The sequence below is a fragment of the Durio zibethinus genome, chromosome 21 (genome assembly GCF_047325235.1).
Source record: "Durio zibethinus cultivar Kanyao isolate XHJ-2024 chromosome 21, ASM4732523v1, whole genome shotgun sequence".
Lineage (NCBI taxonomy): Eukaryota > Viridiplantae > Streptophyta > Magnoliopsida > Malvales > Malvaceae > Durio > Durio zibethinus.
The window spans coordinates 15,904,161-15,925,053 of record NC_143182.1 but is presented as its reverse complement, the minus strand read 5'-3'; the positions used below and the strand labels follow the sequence as shown (position 1 = coordinate 15,925,053).

The following is a 20,893-nucleotide window of genomic DNA, read 5'->3' as shown; positions in this document are numbered from 1 at the left end:
AGATATAACTTAAGAAGTCACATAAATCTATCGCTAGATATAACTTAAGAAGTCACAATTAATCTTTTTTGTACACGTGCTATTAGCCATTTAACTGAAATTGTCTTATTTTAAAGAGAATTTCCAATCTTGACTCAGGTATCTTTAAAAAGTATATTTAATGTTTACAAAATTAAAACTAGGTCCAAAAGTACAATTACGTGCGATGAAGGTTATAGCACATTCACAACACTTATCAAAGGATGGTACCAACTTGATTTCGTGTTATTCATTAAGCCTTAAAAAATCATATCAAGTAATTAATTATTGAGAATTGTTCTTAATTGACTCCAATACTTTTGACAAAAAATTAAGAGAATTCTCTCATCTTAGGAGTATAAAAAAACTATTGTTTCTCTTGTGGGGGCTCCGTCATCGAATTAATTAACATTTATTGAATGAAATTTTATAAAAATTTAAATTCCAAGGAAAAAAGTTTTCCTAGAAACTTTTTATTTTATTCTAGGAAAAGATTAATGTCTTATTTAAGGAAATATTGATACTTTCAACATTTTCCTCAAATATTTTTTAAATATTTTTTCTTCAAGGAAAAGGGATATTTCAACTTTTCCTCAAAATATTGTTTGAAATTTTTTTTATTTAAGGAAAATTAATACTTCAACTTTTCTTCAAAGTATTATTTGAAATATTTTTATATTTAAGGAAAATTGATACTTCAACTTTTCCTTAAAAATTTTTTTGAAATTATTTTTTTGATTAAGAAAACATTATAATTCAACTTTTTCCTTTGTTAAAATTATTTTGTTGTTTAAAAGAAAATTAATAATTCAACCTTTTCCTTTTTTAATTATTTTTATTTTAAAAATACAACTCACACAGAAGAAATATTAAACAAATAAGAAACATAATAAAAAATTAGAATTTACCAAAATAAATATGTCTCCTCTTGCAAAAGAAATCGACTTAGGTGGGTCAACTAATCGGCTTGGTAGTGGCTTAAGCTGGTTTATTAACTTTAAAACAAAGTGACATAGTCTTGCTTAAGGTATAAGTAGCTCCAAAAAATAAAATTTCCTTTTCTTCTCTCTATCTCTTTCTCTTCAGAGTCTCTTTAAAGAGCTTCCCACTTTAGGATTTTAGGTCATTATTACTAGTTTTTGCACCACTGTCTGTCCCACACTTTGCTGTCGAGCGACCATCGTTGATGCCTAAACTTTCACCTTCACTTTATTTTGCCCTCATTGTCTTGAATTTAGGCTCTAATGTTTTAAGATCCCTCTCAGATGTGCTAGATCTAAAGCTACAAGCCATGTCTTTTTCCACTATTTCAACCTTTTTCTACCGTTCGATTAGGCTAATTTTTGGATATGTTATTGACTGTCTTTCACACACACACACACTCTCTTTCTCTCCACCATTCTATTTATAAACACACTTTCCATCGTAGACCATCACCGATGCTGTCGTTGCCAGAAATATGTCTTTTTCCTTGCTACGGGTTATTTCCCCAATTTATATGGTGAACCGAAACCTTTGGGAAGTGGGTTAAAATAAAAACTAAAAAAAAATCTTTTTCTTTTTTGGTGTTTTCTCATTTTTAACTTTTGCCTTCTCTTTGTGGCCTATTGATAATGCACTTTGCTAGAAAATTGATGGTGAAAAGGATAAGTTTGGGAGCAGTTTGATCGATCTTGATTATGATAGTGAGTGGCTTGTTGGATATTTCTTTGTTTTAGGACTTGATTAAGGATTTTGATTAATGGTATTGGATTTTGAGTTTTTTGAGTTTAGTGTCCATGTATTGTTGGCTTATTGGGTGATTGTGAAATTATTTGCAAAATTGTGGCTTTGGATTGCTTGTACCTACTTCTAGATTTGTGGTAGTTGTAAGAAGACTCCTAGTTGTGTTACTGAAGATTGATTTTTATTTGTGTTTTTTTTTTTGTGTTTGTGCTGGTATGTGTGCCCTGAAGTATGGGGTTGTGTTGTGCTAATGTGCCTCTGATTGGTAAGATTAGGGTATAGATGATGAAGGATGTAGGGAGTGGTAAATAGTTATGTATGAGGTGAAATAGCTACTAGATATGGTTAATAACTATTTTGTTGATCGCTCGTCTCTTTTTTCTGTGTTTTTCTCTGATTTTTTTTCGTGTTCTAAACAATAGTTATATAGAGATGAAGATGGGATTTCTATTCAAAAATTTGAGCATCCTATCACTTATAATTTGAATTTTGATTTCAAGAAACACTGGATTTCAAGAATTTAATCCAAACTCTAAATTTCAAACACCAAATCTTATCACTTGATTTATCTTTTTTTTTCATTTCTAGAATAATAATAATAATAAATAAATTAATAAAAACAGGTGGGCTTGCATTGAGTTCAAAATATAAACTCAGATGACAAATTCAAAATCAAATGAGGTCTAAAGCCCAAATAACCTAAGATGAAATAAAGCATCTATAATTGCTCATTTATGCACAAATTCTATGAAATCAGAATTACGCAAAGATATAGACACCCAATATGTTCGAATTTGGCTCCACAACAACTACAAAATTTCAAAACTTTAAAGATTCACAATTTAAAGTATTCAAGCATTTCACAAACTGACAATTCATAATGTAAGTTGAAACTTCAAGATTCATAACTTGATTCAAAGAATCGTGGTTTTGAAAATTAAAGATTTGCAATTTAAAGATTTGTAAAGTTATGAAAGATTCACAAAATTTAAATTCACAAGATTTTCAAATTTGTAAGGTTTTCGGATTCGCAAGAACTTTTAAATTAGCAAGAACTCAGATTTGCAAAAACTTTAGATTTACAAGAATTGAAGATTTGCAAGATTTTTAGATTTTCAAAATTTTAGATTCATTAGAATTTTAGGTGTGCAAGAATTTTTAGATTCACAAGATTTTTTAGTTTTGCAAAAATTTTCAAATTCACAAAAATTAAAAATTCACAATATTTTGAAAATTCACTAGAATTAAGATTTGCAAAACTTGAAGATTCGCAATGACTCAGATTCACAAGAATTGTAGATTCGCTAGAGTTTTTGGTTCAAAAGAATTAAAGATTCATAAAATTCAAAGATTCGCATTTAAGAAATTCACATCCAAAATTCAAAGATTCCTATTCAAAATTTCAAAGAATCTTATTAGAGAAATTTTAGTGATTCACATCCAGTATTTCAAAGATTTTTATTCAAAAAATTTTAGTATTTCACATAAAATTTTTTTCGAAATTCTCATTAAAACTTAAAGATTTTCATTTGAAAATTCTTATAGATTATGCTCGAAGGTCTTACAAATTATCCTTAACATTAAAAATTCTCCTTCAAAAGGCTTTACAACTTTTAAATTTTAGATTGTTTTCCTCATCAAAACATCTCACCATGAAAATGTTTCCTTATTCGAGGATTTAAAAGTTCAAAAAGTTCCTACCAAAGTTAAAATTTTGTATGATAATGATGCAAATGCTTTTCAGTTATGTAAATGCAACAACCCAAATTTTCACAATAATGCAAATGCCAGACTTTAAAACATGATTTACATGTTCACTATATGATGCAAATGCATGACCAAAGCATGATGCAAATGCAAATATAAAAGCAAATATTCAAATATTCATCGAATCAATGGCATGAAATTCTAATTGATTGTGGTAATAAGGTTTTCAAGACTCTACCATCTCACATTTCCATTTTAACTTCCAATGCTAACAATTTCAGAATTAATTTAGAAATTTTATCAACTATTCCATGTTATTTCTAACATTTGGTCACAACTTACATATCATAGTGGTTAATCCATCACCATATTCACCACTTGGGCACCATATTTGTCTTTTCAAATCATCTAGCTCTTTTATCTTTTTCATTTTCTTTTTGCCCCTATCATTTTAGATTTTTTTTCAAAGGAATGCATGAATCTCTTATGGACATTATCATTCATTCATTTTCATTTCAATTCATGACAAATATAATGCAATCATATATTTCCTCGATTTATTCTTGGGATACAAAAAAATGAGAGAAGACAAGGTGAATTGAGAGAAAAGATAATCAATACAAGAATGAGTCTGGTATAAAAGCAAATAGGCAAAGGAACAAATTAAAAGCATATCGCTAGGATAAGTATTTGAAAGGTATAACAATGTCCAAATAATGAATATTCAAACAATTTTTAACATTAATCTAGAATTCTTTTTCAAAATTTCATTCAATTGACTTTTAGAATTATTTTGAGCTCATCAAATTTTGTCTCAGTTTCAAAATATCTTCAAATGACATGATCTTTCATATATTTAACTACCCATCTAATTTTCAACTCAGATATTTTCTACCCAAATTACTTTTTGGGGTTTTCAATTTGAGTCTTCTTTTTCATTTTTTATTTTTTCACATTTTCATTTTCTTCATTTTTTACCTTTTTATTTTTTTCTTTTTTTTCTTTTTTTTTCATGTCATCCATTATTGATATCTCTCACACATTAATCTCTAAAACATGAGAACAAAACACGAAATCATTTCTCTATCACAAGCCTGCTTTAGCTTAATATATGATCATTCAATTCTAATATTTGCATTTGATCAAAATAGACTTTTAAGGATTGTAATGCAGGTTATGGTAAGGGTCATGAAAAAAATGGATAAAATAGGATCAAAACATATGTTTAACTCAAACCAAAGGATCATTTTTCGTCATGTAATGCAACTTGGCACTTTACACCATTCTACATCATTTTCACACCTTTTTTTCTTTTTTTTTTTTCATTCATCTTATTCCTCACAAAAGAATTTTCTTTATTTTGCCCTAGGTCATTTGTGGCATTCACTTTTTTTTGTTTTCTATTTTTTTTGTAAAAAAGGTTTTTCTTTTTTTCACTCCCAATCCTTGAGACCTTTTGTGATTTTTTCCTTTTTTTTTTTCATTTTTCAAGTAGGTTTCTTCCCAAAATTTACCCTATAGTGTGAAGGGTGATCCTTGGTTGGGATTCTTTAGAAAAAAAATCATAATAGGTTCAAAAGAGGTAGCAATGGATAATTTCATTTTTATGAATGACAAAAGAAAGATAACCAATTTTCATTTCAAATGTGAATTCTTTGTTTGAAGACCATGTTTTGAACAAAGATAGACTAATTGATGCTTCCAAGACATGTTGATTTCATTTTTTCATAAATGATATCTGCTCATAGATTACTTCTTTTGCTTAAATAATCTCCACAGATCAATATGAATGAGTTTTCAAAATAAAATCCCATAATTATTGTTTATCAATGTCCAAACATTCCTCATTCGAAATTTGAGAATGTGAACAAAAAGGATATGGGAAATTACAAAGCATAGAATAGTGGTTTGGATGAAAGAGAAAGTGTAATAAAATCATCAAAATACCTTTTATTAAAATGATAAAAATTGAAATCTTATTACATAAAAGAAATCTTAACATTACTCTAAAAAAAATGAAAAAATAAGAAGCAACTTCCAATCAACATTAACGTCATTGTCTTTATCAAAAATTATGCCCTGAAGTGATCAGATGAAAGGTTTTATTGACACATGGTCCCCTTGATTTGTAGAAACTTGCTAAGTATTTTTGGATAAATTTTGCACTTTGTGCTTGAAAACAGGACAAGTTTCTATAGAATGACCCACATTTTTATCATGGTAATCGCATGTGACATTAGCATCTTATCATTTGAAATAGGGTGGCCCCAATGGTTCTAAAATAACTGGAGATACCAAGTTGTTCTTAACCAGTTTTAGGAATAGCTTAGTGTAAGTTACGAGTATAGGATCAATGGAAAATCTTTTTTGGTTGTTCATAAATATTTTCAAACCACTCACTTGGTTGTTAGGTCTTAAAGCTGGTGTAGTAATAGGACTAGGCCCATATGCAGGTGTTTGAAAGTTTGGTCAGTAAATTAGTTGTGAAACATGATGGTAAGAAAGTGGTGCAACATGACTAATGGTTGGATAATAGGTAGGATATACTGGCTGTAGGTATAGGGCATAACTTATAAACTGCAGTCCTTCAAAACTCACAATTTGAACTTCATTTTTTTGGACATCTTACCTTTTTTTGTGTCGAAAATTTTTTTTTCAAGCTTGCCAGTCTTAATGGTGTTATTTATAATTTTCCCAGAGATCACTATATCGGTAAAATTCTTGTTGTCATTTTTATTCATTTTCTCATAATACAGAGCATTTAAAGTACTCACAAATAAAACTATTATTTTTTTTTTTATTAAAAGGTGGTTAAATTTAAAAAGCAACATTTTTTCACCTTTATGCATACTCTTTAAAGCTTTCAAAAAGTTTCATTTTCATACTTTGTAGAGATAAACGATCTAGAACTAAGTCTATAATATGTTTGTATTGGGCAATGAATGCCTTTGCGAACTCATTCCAGGAATGGATATGGGTTTTGTCTAATTAGACATACCACCTCACAGCTGAGCTAATAAGGCTGTTTTAAAATACATACATCAATAGCTTCTTATTTTGAGCAAAGCAGTCACTTTGCGACAATACATGGTAACATGAATTATCAGACATCTTGTCCTATCATATTTTTTAAACTTAACGACTTTAAATTTTGCTGAAATGACCAAATTCGAGACTAAACAAAGTTTAGTTGCATCTATAGAGCCAAAATAATCCATTCCTTCAATAGTTGGCACTCTTTATTCTAAAAGGTTCATTTGTTGAGTGCCTAAATCCTTCATCACACTAAAAATATTCATCTTTAATCTCTCATTCTTTTTAAGATCATCAAAATCAGGAACTTTAAATAAATCATATGCTTTTGCCTTAAAGGTAGGGTTAGTGTAGTTACAAAATGACACTTCAAGATATATATAAGCATATACCTTAAAAAATGGCATTTGTGGGGCTTGTGCATCTTTTGAGAATTCGCCCTGATTTGGGCCAAACCCAAGAGAGTGTAGAGGATCCATAATATCTTGTTTCTTATTTGAATTAGAGGTTTATTCTAATGTCTTGCCTTTATCTAACTTATTTAGCATCTTCATCATCTTTGTTAACTCTCCTTTTAACTCTTTTTGAGCTTTTCGATCTTATCCATGCAACTATTTTGCTCTTGTTCCATTTATTTTGTTTGTGACTGAGTATTATATGAATGAAGGGTTGGTCAGATTGAAATCTTTAATGGTTAAACTATCCTTGAACTTTTTATCACCATAAGTTAAGGTGCTTGCATTACTGCATGCTTATGTCATGAAGAAAGGATTATAAAAATCATCTTAATGTGCAACCACCAAAATTTTCAATCAACACATGCAAAATGAATGCAAAAATATATGTAGTGTAACATTATTATACGTTAAATAAAGAAAAATAAATGAAAGAAGAAATTCAACTATCATACACTTTATCATACATTTTAAAATGATAATTCATGCAACATGATGTGTACAAAGAGTTAATTCCCATTCAAGAAAATCAATCATTGCAAAAATGTAACTTAACTATTGGATTTTTTTCTATAAAGGGGAATATAAGGCTCTAGCTATATGTTAGGTTCCTTATGGTCACTATATGTGGTTTAAGGTTGGTAATCTAAAGGTTTTCAAATTGTTTCTCACATTCTTGTCCATCATAGACTAGTGAGGCACCTCAATCCTCGTCGATTAGAAGCTACAAGTGGAAAGGGTTCAATTTGAGTGGGATTATTTTGCTAGCCACTAAGGAGACATTAAAACTTTATGAAAGTATAAGGACTTTACTCCCTCTTAAAAGGACAAAGCTTGGGTATAGAGCTTATATTATGCACATGCATATGAATGACATAATAAACAAAACAAATAAATAAATAAATATCTAAAAAAATAAATTTTATTAGGCTTTTGGATAACACAAATTTATTTATTGGCCTGACTCTTAGTTTATCCCCAGTTGAGTCACCAAACTGTCATAACATCTAAATTCGGACCTATCACTAGACATAGCTTAAGGAGTTGCCACCAATATTTTTTGTATAGGAATGATTGGCTACCTAACTGAATTTGTCATATTTTAAAAAAAATTTTCAAGCTTAACTCAGGTATATTTAAAAGGTAGATTCAATGTCTACAAAATTAGAAGTAGGTCCAAGAGTATGATTATGTGTGAGAAAAGTTATAGCACTCTCACAACGCCCATCAAATGACGATACTATCTTGATTTCATGTTATCCATTGAGTTTTAAAAAATATTACTAGATAGTTAATTATTGAGAATTGTTCTTAATTGACTCTAATACTTTTGGTAAAAAATTAAGAGCATTCTCTTACCTTAGGAGTATATAAGAAAACTATTGTTTCTCTTATACAGGCTCTGCGTTGGATTAATTAACATTTATTTAATGAAATTTTAGAAAAAATTAAATTCCAAGGAAAAAGTTTTCCTAACAAATTTTTATTTTATTTTAGGAAAAGATTAATGTCTTATTTAAGGAAAAATTGATACTTTCAACATTTTCCTCAATTATTTTGGAAATATTTTTTTCTTTAAGGAAATTGATATTTCAACTTTTCTTCAAAACATTTTTAAAAAATTTTTTTATTTAAGAAAAATTGATACTTCAACTTTTTTCTTAAAACATTTTTTAAAATTATTTATTTGGTTAAGGAAAAATTAACAATTCAACTTTTTCTTTTTTTTAATTATTTCTTTTGTTTAAAGGAAAATTAATAATTCAACCTTTTCTTTTTTTTAATTATTTTTATTTTAAAAATAAAACTCACATGAAAGAAATATTATACAAATAAAAAAAATAATAAAAAAAACAAGTTTACAAAAAAAAAATGTTTCTTGGCTCACTAAAGAAATCAGCTCAAATGGCTCAATTAATTAACTTGGTAGTGGCTAAAGTTGGTTTATAAGGCAAAATGGCGTAGTTTTGCTTAAGGTATAAATAGTGCCAAAAAATAGAATTTCTTTATTTCTTCTTCTCTTCTCTCTTTCTCTCTCTTTAAAGTTTCTCTAGAGAACTTTTCTCTCTAGGATTCCTGGTCATTGTTACTGGTTTCTGCACCAACGTTGGTTGCCATGCTCTGCCATCGGGCGACCACTGTTGAAGCCCAAATTTCATCTTCACTTCCTTTTGGCTTCCTCATCTAGGATCTGGGCTTCTATTTTTTAGAATCCTACTCAAATGCCCTAGATCTAAAGCTACAAGCCACGTTTTTCTTTACTGTTTCAGTGTCTTTCCTACGTTTGATTAGGCTGATTTTTGGATATGTTATTCTCTATCCTTCATTTTCTCCCTCTACCCTTTTGATTTCTAAACAACAGTCTCCACCATAGACTGTCACTAATGTCACCGTTGCCAAAGGTATGTCATTTTCCTTGCTATGGGCTATGTCCCCAATTTATATGGTGAATTGAAGCCTCTTGGAAGTGGGTTAAATCAAAACCTAAAAAAACTCTTTTTCTTTTTTGGTGTTTTTCTCATTTCTGACTTTTGCCTCCTCTTTATGGCTTATTGACAGTGGACTTTGGAGGGAAATTTATGGTGAAAAGGATCGGTCTGGGAGCAGCTTGATCGGTCTCGATTATGACAATGAATGGGTTGTTGGATGTTTCTTTGTTTTGGGACCTGATTGAGGATTTTGGTTAATGGTATTGGTTTTGAGTTTTCTGGGCTCAATGTCCATGTATTGCTGGCTTGCTAGGTGATTATGAAATTGTTTGCAAGACTATGGCTTTGGATTACTTGTATTTGCTTCTGGGTTTGTGGTAGTAGTACGGAGGCTTTTGGTTGTGTCGTTGAAGATTGATTTCTGTTTGTGTTTTTTGTATATTTTTTCTGTGGTTGTGTTGGTATGTGTGGCCTTAGGTATGGGTTGTGTTGTGGTAATGTGCCTCTAATTGGTAACATCAGGGTATAGATGATGAAGGTTGTAAAGAGTGGTAGGTAGTTATGTATGTGGTGAAACGGCTACTGGATATGGTTGAGAACAATTTTGTTGATCGCTCTTTTTCTTTGTTCTCGGGTTTTTCTTTGATTTTTTTTTTTTGTTTTGAACAACAGTTATATAGAGATAAAGATGAGATTTTAATTAAAAAAATCGAGCATCCTATCACTTTCAATTTGAATTTTGATTTCATGAAACATTGGATTTCAAAAATTTAATCAAACTCTGAATTTCAAACACCAAATCTTATCACTTGATCTAAATATATTTTTTTTATTTATAAAATAATAATAATAATAAATAAATCAATAAAAATAAATAGGCTTGCATTGGGTTGAAAATATAAACTCAGATAATAATTCCAAAATCAAATGAGTTAAGTCAAAACCCAAATAACTTGGGACGAAATAAGATATTTAAAGAACCAGGTATGACCCAATTAATGTCAACTTGTAGTACACATTTGCACCAAACCTTCCAATAGAATGGCCAAAGCAGAATTAAGTGGTTTTCAGATTCCACTTCATCACAGAAAACACGTTTATTCTCATTATTCCCCAAACAGCTTCTTGCTTGGAGTACTTCCATCACAGTAATACATCCTTTCATTGCTTTCCAAAGAAAGATCTCAACTTTCGACAGGGCTAATCGTTTCCAAATGTTACTTCCAACCGATGGTTCGGTGTTTCCAGATTTTTCCGACTATATTACGAAGGATTTTGGCTTGTAAATTCTATTAGTTATGATTAAGATAATTTATGTATACCACTTGATGCAAGAAGGCCAAGTTAGCATCCCGCGGATTTTGAGTTTTGGTAATGTTTAGCAAAAGTGCAGAACTTTGTGATGAATAAGCAATTTAATCTTCTATTTCCATAGCTATTGCTTTGAAGTTCATTCTATCCGTAGAGATTGTGACATTGTCACCTTCATCCATTTTTATTTGTAGTTATTTTCCTTTCAATGGCTATAATATTTAGAAACTTGTGGTTTCAGCCTTTCAAGACGCTCATGATTTTGGATTGCTGAGAACTTTAAATGAAGTGCGACCAACAGCACATTATACTTTCAAGAAAAGATGTTAAGCATGTACCATTTTTTTTATATAAATTAATCAATTTATAGTTACATTTAATGGATACAAGTGTGTGACCTGGACTACGTTCAGGATAAAATATCTTTTATTTTAATAAAAATATATTTATTTAACTCGTTTGAGGAATTTAATTTGATTCTTTTTAATAAAAGTATAATAATTAATGGATTGCATATCTATAATTTCTCAATTATTTTAATTATTTAAAATGAAATTTTGTTTAATAGTTTTTTATTATATTGTTTAAATTTTAAAAACTATTTTGCTCTATTTCTAAAATGATTATTTTTATTATGTAAGTTATTTTTTAACATTACCCCTTTTAGAAATTATTTATTTTATAAATTTAATTTAAACTCAAAATTAAACGTGAAATAAATAAAAAATAAAAATGGTTTAGCAAATATTTAAATTTAATGATTGTTTTTAGCCCAAATTTGTTGGGCTCAAGACTTATCCAATGGTCAGATCCAAGAAGCCTGATGCTTTTGTTTTTTTCAAAATTTTTTATTTTTCTTTTCAAATACCCAAAATCACTCGTTTTAACCCTTTCAATAACCTATCTAAACTCTACTTATAAAATTTCATTTTTCACTCGTTCTTCATCTTCCATCTTTCTCCCTGTAAAAATTCAACCATATCTTCTCGTCACCAACATCATCTCGCAGGTGACAAAAACCCAAAAAAAATTCTGATCCATTTCAGTCTCATCATTCCTTTCCTGGACTCAGTTTTTTTTGGAATCCTCTCTCAAAGGCCAGATCCAAATCTCTAAAGGCCCAAACTCGCCTTTGTCTTGTTCCTGTGAACGTCCTTTATGGTTTTATCCTTTCAAACAACCCTAAATCTCTTTAAAATCCCCTATACCTAAGATTACCTGCGTTTTTTGGTTTTTTTAGGTGGATTGTAGATTTTTTGTTTTTGGCTGAATTTATTTTTTGGTATTATTTTGGTTGTGATTTTTAAGCAGAAAAAAATTTTTAGATCTAGTTTTTTGTTATTTTAGGTTTTTTTTTTGAACAATTTGAATTTATTTTTGATATTATTTTGGTTGTGATTTTCGTGTAAAATAATATTTTGATTTAAAGATGGTTTTAAGTGTCTTATATAATCTAGATATGTTTGAATTTAAAAAAAAAAAAAAAGTCAAGAACTGTTTTTTCTCTTTTTATTTTGCGATCAATTTTTTATTTTTTATTTTTTATTTTTTATCTCAGCAGTCTTAAAGTATTGATCAACGCTTTGAGTGTTAAGTGTGAGAGTAACCTCCGATGGGAGTTGATCAAAAGTAAAAAATACCCTTAAAAATGATTAAATGCTATCTTTTTTTTTATTATTATTATTGTCAATAATAGAGTAAGGATATAATAGTCATTTAAAATATTAGGCATGTAATAGATGAAAGTTTATGATTAAGGGACGAAATGGATATTTTACAAATTTAGATAGATATCTCATGGGTTATATTATAATATAAATGATGAATAAGGATATAATAATAATTTAATAATATTGGAAAGTGTCACTTAAAGAATCTTTAGGAAATTAAATTTAATTAAGTGTACTATAAATATATATAATTTATCTTTATATAAATTTATGTATCTGTGTATATTATTCTAGAAGATAAAGATGATGCAAATTAAAAAAAAATTTAATTTGACTATGTAAAAACCTAATTTTGTTAATTTTATCATTTCTATATTGCTCAATAATATTGTTTATTATATATTTAAAACTTTTTGACAATTTTTTTAAATGTTTAATTTTTTTTATGAAATGAAAGTTGGACATATGTATTTTTATATATAATAATTTTTTAAGACTTAGATATAATTATGTGAAGAGTGCTAATTTTTATGTATATAATATTTAATTTAACAAAATTAATTTTTGGATTGCACATGTAACAAATTAATAATTTAAATATTTTATAAGTATATTTATTTAATATAATTTTAATTTTATAAATTATAAACAAAATGTCAAAAATAATCAATCTAATTGTCATATGAGAATTTACTTTTTAAGAAAGGTAACCAAATTCACCTTTAATTTGTTTTTCTCAGCCAAAACGTATTTTATTTATTGGGATCAAAGGTACATATAATACATTAACTATATTGCATTTACTATAATCATTTTACACCTGACATCAGATTACAATCAACGAATACAAATACATTTTCTTATAACCAAGCATAAAACAGGGTTGAAGAATCCACACCCATTCTAGCCAGTGAGTCTGCAAAAGCATTAGCCTCCCTTAAAACATTCACAAAATCCACCTTCGATGGGAGTTGATCAAAAGTAAAAAATACCCTTAACAATTATTAAATGCTATCTTTTTTTTTTATTATTGTCAATTACAGAGTAAGGATATAATAGTCATTTAAAATATTTTGCATGCAATTGATGAAAGATTATGGTTAAGAGACAAAATGGATATTTCGCTAAATTAGATGTCTCATGGGTGATATTATAATATAAATGATGAATAAGGGTATAATAGTAATTTAATAATATTGGAAAGTGTCACATAAAGAACCTTTAGGAAATTCTTTTAATTAAGTGTACTATAAATGTATATAATTTATCTTTATATAAACTTATATATATGTGTATATTATTCTAGAAGATAAAGATGATGCAAATTAAAAAAAATTAATTTGACTCTATGAAAACTTAATTTTGTTTATTTTATCATTTCTTTATTGCTTGATACTATTGTTTATTATATATTTAAAACTTTTTGACAACTTTTTTTTGTCAAAATGTTTAATTTTTTTATGAAATGAAAGTTGGACATATATATGCATTTTTATATATAACAATTTTTTAAGACTTAGATATAATTATGTGGAGGGTGCTAATTTTTATGTATATAACATTTAATTTTAAAAAATTAATTTTTGCATTGCACATGTAACAAATTAATAATTTAAATATTTTATAAGTATATTTATTTAATATAATTTTATTATTATAAATTATAAACAAAATGTAAAAAATAATCAATCTAATTGTTATATGAGAATTTACTCTTTAAGAAAGGTGAGCAGATTCACCTCTATTTTTTTTCTCAATCAAAAGATATTTTATTTATAGGGATCAAAGGTACATATAATAGATTAACCATATTGCATTTATTGGGATCATTCTACACCTGACATCATATTACAATCAACGAATACAAATACATTTTCTTATAACCAAGCATAAAACAGAGTTGACGAATCCACACCCATTCTAGCCAGTGAATCTGCAAAAGCATTAGCCTTCCTAAAAACATGCACAAAGTCCACCTTCGATGGGAGTTGATCAAAAGTAAAAATCACCCTTAACAATTATTAAATGCTATCTTTTTTTTTTTCAATTATAGAGTAAGGAGATAATAGTCATTTAAAATATTAGGCATGTAATTGATGAAATATTATGGTAAGGGACAAAATGGATAGTTTGCAAAATTAGATAGATGTCTCATGGGTTATATTATAAAATAAAAGATGAATAAGTTTATAATAGTAATTTAATAATATTGGAAAGTGTCACATAAAGAACCTTTAGGAAATTCTTTTAATTAAGTGTACTATAAATATATATAATTTATCTTTTTATAAATTTATATATATGTGCATATTATTCTAGAAGATAAAGATGATGCAAACTAAAATTTTTTATTCATTATAACCCTACAACTACAATTTTCAAAAATAACAATAAAACAAAAACCCAGAAAGTCTCAGTCAAGCGTAACCATGACGCATCATATTCACGGTTAAGGTTGTCCGCCTTTGATTCCGCTCACTAGCATCCTATCTACCAATTAATAACTCTCTACTAATTTTCAACCACAAAAAGTCGAAGAAATGGATTTTTCTTCGAAAATTTTTTTGTTCCAAAGGAGCAAAGAATTAATGTAAAAGATCAAGGCGATCGACCTTAATCACATATCAGTTTTGCTGTCTCGGAGTGAACTGCACGGTCTACCTTTTTTTTTTTTTTACTTTGATTATGTGTTTTTGGGTTACGATCTTTCATGAGCTTAATCATGACTCCTGATAATTCCATCAGGCAACCAAAGCATGAGGTGTTTTTAAGTTTTAGATGTGAAGATACTCGCAAAAGCTTTACTTGTTACCTTTATGATGCTTTGCGAGAAAAAGGAATTGGAACGTATGCTGATTTCAAAGAACTGCAAAGGGGAGAGGAAATTTCTGAGGCCTTATCAAAAACAATCAAAGAATCAATGATTTCAGCAATAATTTTCTCCCAAAACTACGCTACTTCATCATGGTGCTTGGAAGAACTCTCCCAGATAATGGAATTGAGGCATTCAAGGGGACAGCTTGTGGTTCCTATTTTCTACCATGTTAACCCATCCGACGTGCGGAAACAAGCTGGGAGCTTTGAAAAAGCTTTTCTTGAACATGAAAAGAATGGGATAGAGAAGGTTCAGAGATGGAGACTTGCCTTGACTGAAGCAGGCAACTTAAGTGGGTGGCATTTAACCGGAAATCAGAAAGTAAAATTATTTGTCCTATATCAAATACGTACATACATATATATTTCTCAATCATGTTTAAGAAATAGGAGAGGATACTTCTCAATCATGGTGTGATCTAAAATTTTAAGAGAATTTAGACGACATAACTATAGACAACTAAAATTATTTCCAGATAAGATTCTAAGCAAGAGGAAATTGTAGAAGTTGATATATAATTTCTGCTAAATATATGATTATTCAAGTTTTTTTTAATAAATAAAAAATAGAAACTCCTTTTTAAAGAATAAGTAAAACTTATAATCAAGATTCTAGATAGATGAAAATCTTAATTTTTACTTGAATTGAGAGTAATTCATTGTTATTTATAATTTAAGAATAAATTCTTTTTTTTTTATTATCTAAGTTTTCAAAATTTTTTGTTTTGTCATCTAAGAGATAACATTTTTATTAATTTTAACTTGAATATCTTATTACATTATATATATGTGATGATAGGTCCATTGTCTTTTTAAAAGTGAATGGTCAAAACAATAACACTTATGTATGTTAAGAAATTATATTTTATATATTTTCCATGTATAAATTTTATAGATTGTTAGTGAATCAAATAATAATATCTCATTAATAAATTTTTTTAAAAAAATTAAAATTTTGTCTATTTATCTTAAGGGTTAGTAAAAATTTATGTTTAATTATTGATGAAGTAGTGATGGATCATGACATCTGATCTTGAAGCAGCCAATTAAAATTATATATTTTTTCATTTGTTATGTTATTTAAATTCAAAAGTTAGTATGTATTCAATAAGAATATACTAATTTTTTCTTTATTTTTAGATTGTTCAACCCCTATATTCATGTTTATTATATGTGTCAAACACAAATATTTTTAAAAAAATAAAAATTTCGATCAATTAACATAATTTATTTAAAATTTTATTAAATAGAAAAAATAAAAAAGGTCACAAAGATATGAGAAAATAAGTGCTGACTAAAAAAAAAAAAAAAACATCTTTGGTATTTGATTGAAAAGTTATTATCTTGTTGAGAAAACTAGAAAGTTAATTTGTTTTTTTTTTTCTAAGTTTACATGAATGTCACTTAATTTTTAGTACAAATTTATTATTTTTAAGAGTTTGTGAATAATGATTGTGGATATAATAAATAGAAAAATAATAATGTGATTTTAATTCTTTATAAATTACAATTGTTAAATTTAAATAAAAAATTAAAAAAAATTAACAAATAACAATTTTAACGTGAGAGCTAATTAAATCAAATTTAAATACATAAAATAATTATAGCATGTATAGTATAATATATATTAAAGGATTGAGCATAACTAGAAACAATTGCTTATGCAATTGTCTTTCAATACCTACTTATATAAAGAAGTACATCATGCTATCATATGAAAAAGTGGTAAATGCTAGGGTCAGTTTCTTTTTTTTTTTTTTTTCTATGAATAATAAATTATGCAATTTTAAAAAAATTAAAAAAGTTAAAAATTTATTACCTACAATTACCAGTTCAATTTTATAAATTGCCAAATTTTTAAACTATTATGATTACACTCATTAATACAACAAATGTTTAAGTTGCTCCTTATTTGACTATCCCTAGCATGGCATTAAAATTTATAATTGATAATATTTCAAATATAAACTCAAATGGTAATAAGTAAAACATTATTTTTCATAAGTTGAATATTCAAAACAAAATATTTTTGAAAAGTTAAATAACTAAAAGGATAACTTATTCATTTTTTCTACTTACGAAAATTTTGTCACTTTAAATGTTGATGGAAAAGAAGTGTAAATTTCATATGATAGCCTTGAATAATTTTTGAATCATTATTCTAAATTATTACCAATATTATTGTTGCTCATTTGCTAGGCCTGAGCACCTATTCGTCAAGGAAATTGTTCACGATATTTTAAACAAGTTGAATTGCATGTCAAAAAGTGTTTGCACGGGACTAGTTGGAATTGGTCCCAAGTTGAAGCAAATTAAATCACTGTTGTGCATTGGTGGCCAACATCATATTCGCAGGATAGGAATATGGGGAATGGGTGGTATAGGCAAAACTGTTCTTGCCGAAGCTATTTACAATGAAGTCTCTGCTCAGTTCGAAAGTTTCTGCTTCCTTGCAAATGTTAGAGAAGAGTGGCAGAAATATGGTGCAATCACTCTAAGTAATCAACTTCTTTCCAAAATATTAGAGGATGAAAACCTCCATATAAGCGGTCCTAGAATAGGAACATCCAAATTCACCATGGACAGAGTTTACCGTAAAAGAGTTCTTGTTGTTCTTGATGATGTCAGTGATTTAGACCAACTAGAAAGTTTAATCGTCTGTTCTGGTCACTTGGGTTTCGGAAGTAGGATCATCGTGACATCGAGAGATAAACAAGTCCTTGAAAATGTGGTTAATGTAATTTATGAGGTTAAGGAATTGAATTACCATGACTCCCTTCAACTATTTTCTCAATATGCATTTAAGCTAACCCATCCTATTGATGGTTTTGGGCATCTATCAAAAAAGATTGTGGAACATGTTAATGGCATTCCACTTGCCCTTAAAGTCTTGGGCCAGGCACCGTATAAGAAGAGCATAGAGCACTGGCAGAGTCATCTAAATAAACTAAAACAAGTTCCCAACGAAAAAGTCCATAGTTTGCTGAAGATTAGTTTTGATGGATTAGATTATGATGAGAAAAATATATTTCTTGATATTGCATGCTTCTTTAAAGGATTTGATAAAAAGCAACGGTAGATATACTCGACGGTTGTTATCATCACGCTGCTCTTTGTGGAATAAACAACCTCATCGACAAGTCCCTCTTAAATATTACAGAAGACAATAGACTGTGGATGCATGATTTGCTACAGGAGATGGGTTGGAAAATCATTTGCGAGGACCCTATTGAAAGATGTAGTAGACTATGGAAGCGTGAGGATGTTTATCATGTATTAAATTATAACACAGTAAGGAGCATAGTACATTAAAACTTTTCCCATTTTTCTATCCCTATGTCATGGCTGAAAAAAATTGAAGGCCTAAAACCTCAAATCAAACACCTCATTATTGTTTTTTTTACTAATTTTGCTATTGATCATTGTAGGGAACTGAAGCAACTAAAGGGATATTCTTAGATTTTTCCCAAATTTGTGAGGTACAGTTATCTCCAAAGGTCTTTTCAAGGATGTCCAATCTAAGATTTCTGAAGTTCCATAATTCTCGAAAGGGAGTGCTTAAGCTCTCTCGGCGTGGTCTTAAATGTATTTCGGATCGTTTAATGTATCTTTATTGGAAGAGCTGTCCATTGGCGTTTTTGCCACCAAATTTTAGGCCAGAGCACCTTGTTGAATTAAGATTACCTGGTAGCAACATTGAACAACTTTGGAATGGAATGCAGGTATGCTTTAATTATAGTAATTATTTAGTATTTTCAAAAACATTTTCCTATTTTTATGTAGCCAAACTTTGGAGATGTTAATAATCAACTTATTTTTCACTTTCTTCGCACAGAATCTCGTGAATTTAAGAGTAATTGACCTCATTGGATGCAAGAATTTGCATTACAATCCCTGATCTCTCTCGAGCCATTCAAAAGGTTGAGTATAAGCTATTGCAAACGCTTGGTTCAACTTCCGTCCATGACTCACCTGAAATCTCTTCACTGCAACCTTTTTGCTAGTTGTTGTGCTAATCTTAAGAAATTCCCTGAGCTCCCACTGCATATGACGTGCTTGGTTTTAGCTAGGTCAGCCATTGAGGAACTGCCTGAGTCCACAAAGTATCTTGACCAAATTGTGCATTTGGATTTAAGTTTCTCATGGGTTAAACATCTCCCCAGCACTATTTGGAGCAGTCTCAATAAACTTGCTTATTTAAACATGAGTGGAACAAGGATTCAAAATCTTCCGAGCACCATTCTCAAGTCAGATGCCCTGGAAACTATCTGCCTCTCTGATTGTCCAAACATAACCAGCTTTGCAAACGTTCCAGAGAACATAAAATACTTATATTTGGCCAACACTCCAATAGAAGAAGTGCCATCATCAGCTGCAAGGCTTAAAAATCTTCACGAGTTGAGTATGACGAACTGCAGAAGGCTGAAAACCTTCTCAACTAGCATTTGTATGTTGAAGTCTCTTCATAAACTTGATCTCTCAGGTTGTTCAAATCTGGACAATTTCAAAGAAACCAAGATTCCCCTGTTGGATGACTATATTACATCGGTGGATGATATAAGGAACCTGAGTATCCGTAGCGGCTTTCGCAATTTGGGCTCCTTAACGTCTCTAGATGTAAGTGGGTCAAATATAGTGGAAATTCCTGTGAGCATCAAATAGCTTCCTAATCTCTATTATCTTTGTTTAAGGGATTGCAAGAGCCTTAAATCGTTGATAGAGCTTCCACCTCATCTGCTACAATTAGATGCACATGGATGCACTTCATTAGAAAGGGCATCGATCACACAACAGTTTCGACACACATTTTATGAAGACAACGCTCGCTTCGACAAAATGCGATTCGTTAATTGCTTCAACTTGGACCGAGATGCAGTCGACAACATTCTGGCTAACGCACTGCTCAAAATTCACTGCATGGCAAAGGAACGGGCAAAGGGATGTTACGAAAGACCAATTCATCATTATCTTGATATAGTTGTCGCTTGTTCTGAAAGTTTGGAAAGGTTCGAGTATCAAAGCACGAATTCTTCAATAACTGTCAAGCTGTCTCCAGATTGCAAGAGTGATAGAATCTTGGGTTTTGCTCTATGTGTTGTGGTTGATTTCGACAACAATCATGAAAACATGGACACTCGAATTTTCTGTAAATTTCAGTTAAAAACCAAATGGGGCGATTACCATAATTTCGAAAGTGAATGGGCTTCTCGGATGTATAATTATGGCCTAAATGCTTTGAATCGAATCACATGATCGTTTGGTTTCATGGCAGTATGCTTCGAGATGAGCATTACGACGAAGCCTTGTTTGAATTCTACATAACAGATGAATACTGTGGGAACACTCTAGATTATATCAAGGTGGAGAAATGTGGTGTTCATGTGTTCTATGTGGATGCAGAAAGATGTACTACTGGCTCTGTTTTCAAATCCAGCGAAATTCAGCTTTAAATAAGGAGAGAAATTAAGGAACCAACGGTTGAGATATTGGATTAAAGCAGTCGTACTGCTTTCATTTCTGTTGATTCAATGTCTACTTAATCTATACATCCCTAGATTAAAAGGATCCCAAAAGATAATGGACTTTACGTCTTGCATTTTTATGGGTAAGTTTTTGGGTTGGACTGTCTTTTGTGTTGCTTAGTTCTTTGGGTCTGCCATAAATCTTTCAT

General features: G+C 29.3%; 1 protein-coding gene and 1 long non-coding RNA gene across 2 annotated transcripts; both read left to right on the top strand.

The window, feature by feature from the left end:
• The first annotated feature begins 8,826 nt into the window (after positions 1–8,826).
• Positions 8,827–9,998, top strand: LOC149512943 (uncharacterized). The gene is made up of 2 exons (XR_016331653.1): positions 8,827–9,340; positions 9,498–9,998. It is a non-coding gene; the product is annotated as an uncharacterized LOC149512943 (long non-coding RNA).
• Positions 9,999–15,070: 5,072 nt separating this feature from the next.
• On the top strand, positions 15,071–20,692 carry LOC111306563 (disease resistance protein RPV1-like). The gene is made up of 6 exons (XM_089751125.1): positions 15,071–15,544; positions 17,444–18,297; positions 18,418–18,478; positions 18,651–18,944; positions 19,246–19,839; positions 19,924–20,692. The coding sequence occupies exons 1-6, from the start codon at positions 15,071–15,073 to the stop codon at positions 20,473–20,475; spliced, it is 2,829 nt and encodes a 942-aa protein (XP_089607251.1). The 3' UTR covers positions 20,476–20,692.
• The last annotated feature ends 201 nt before the right edge of the window (positions 20,693–20,893 follow it).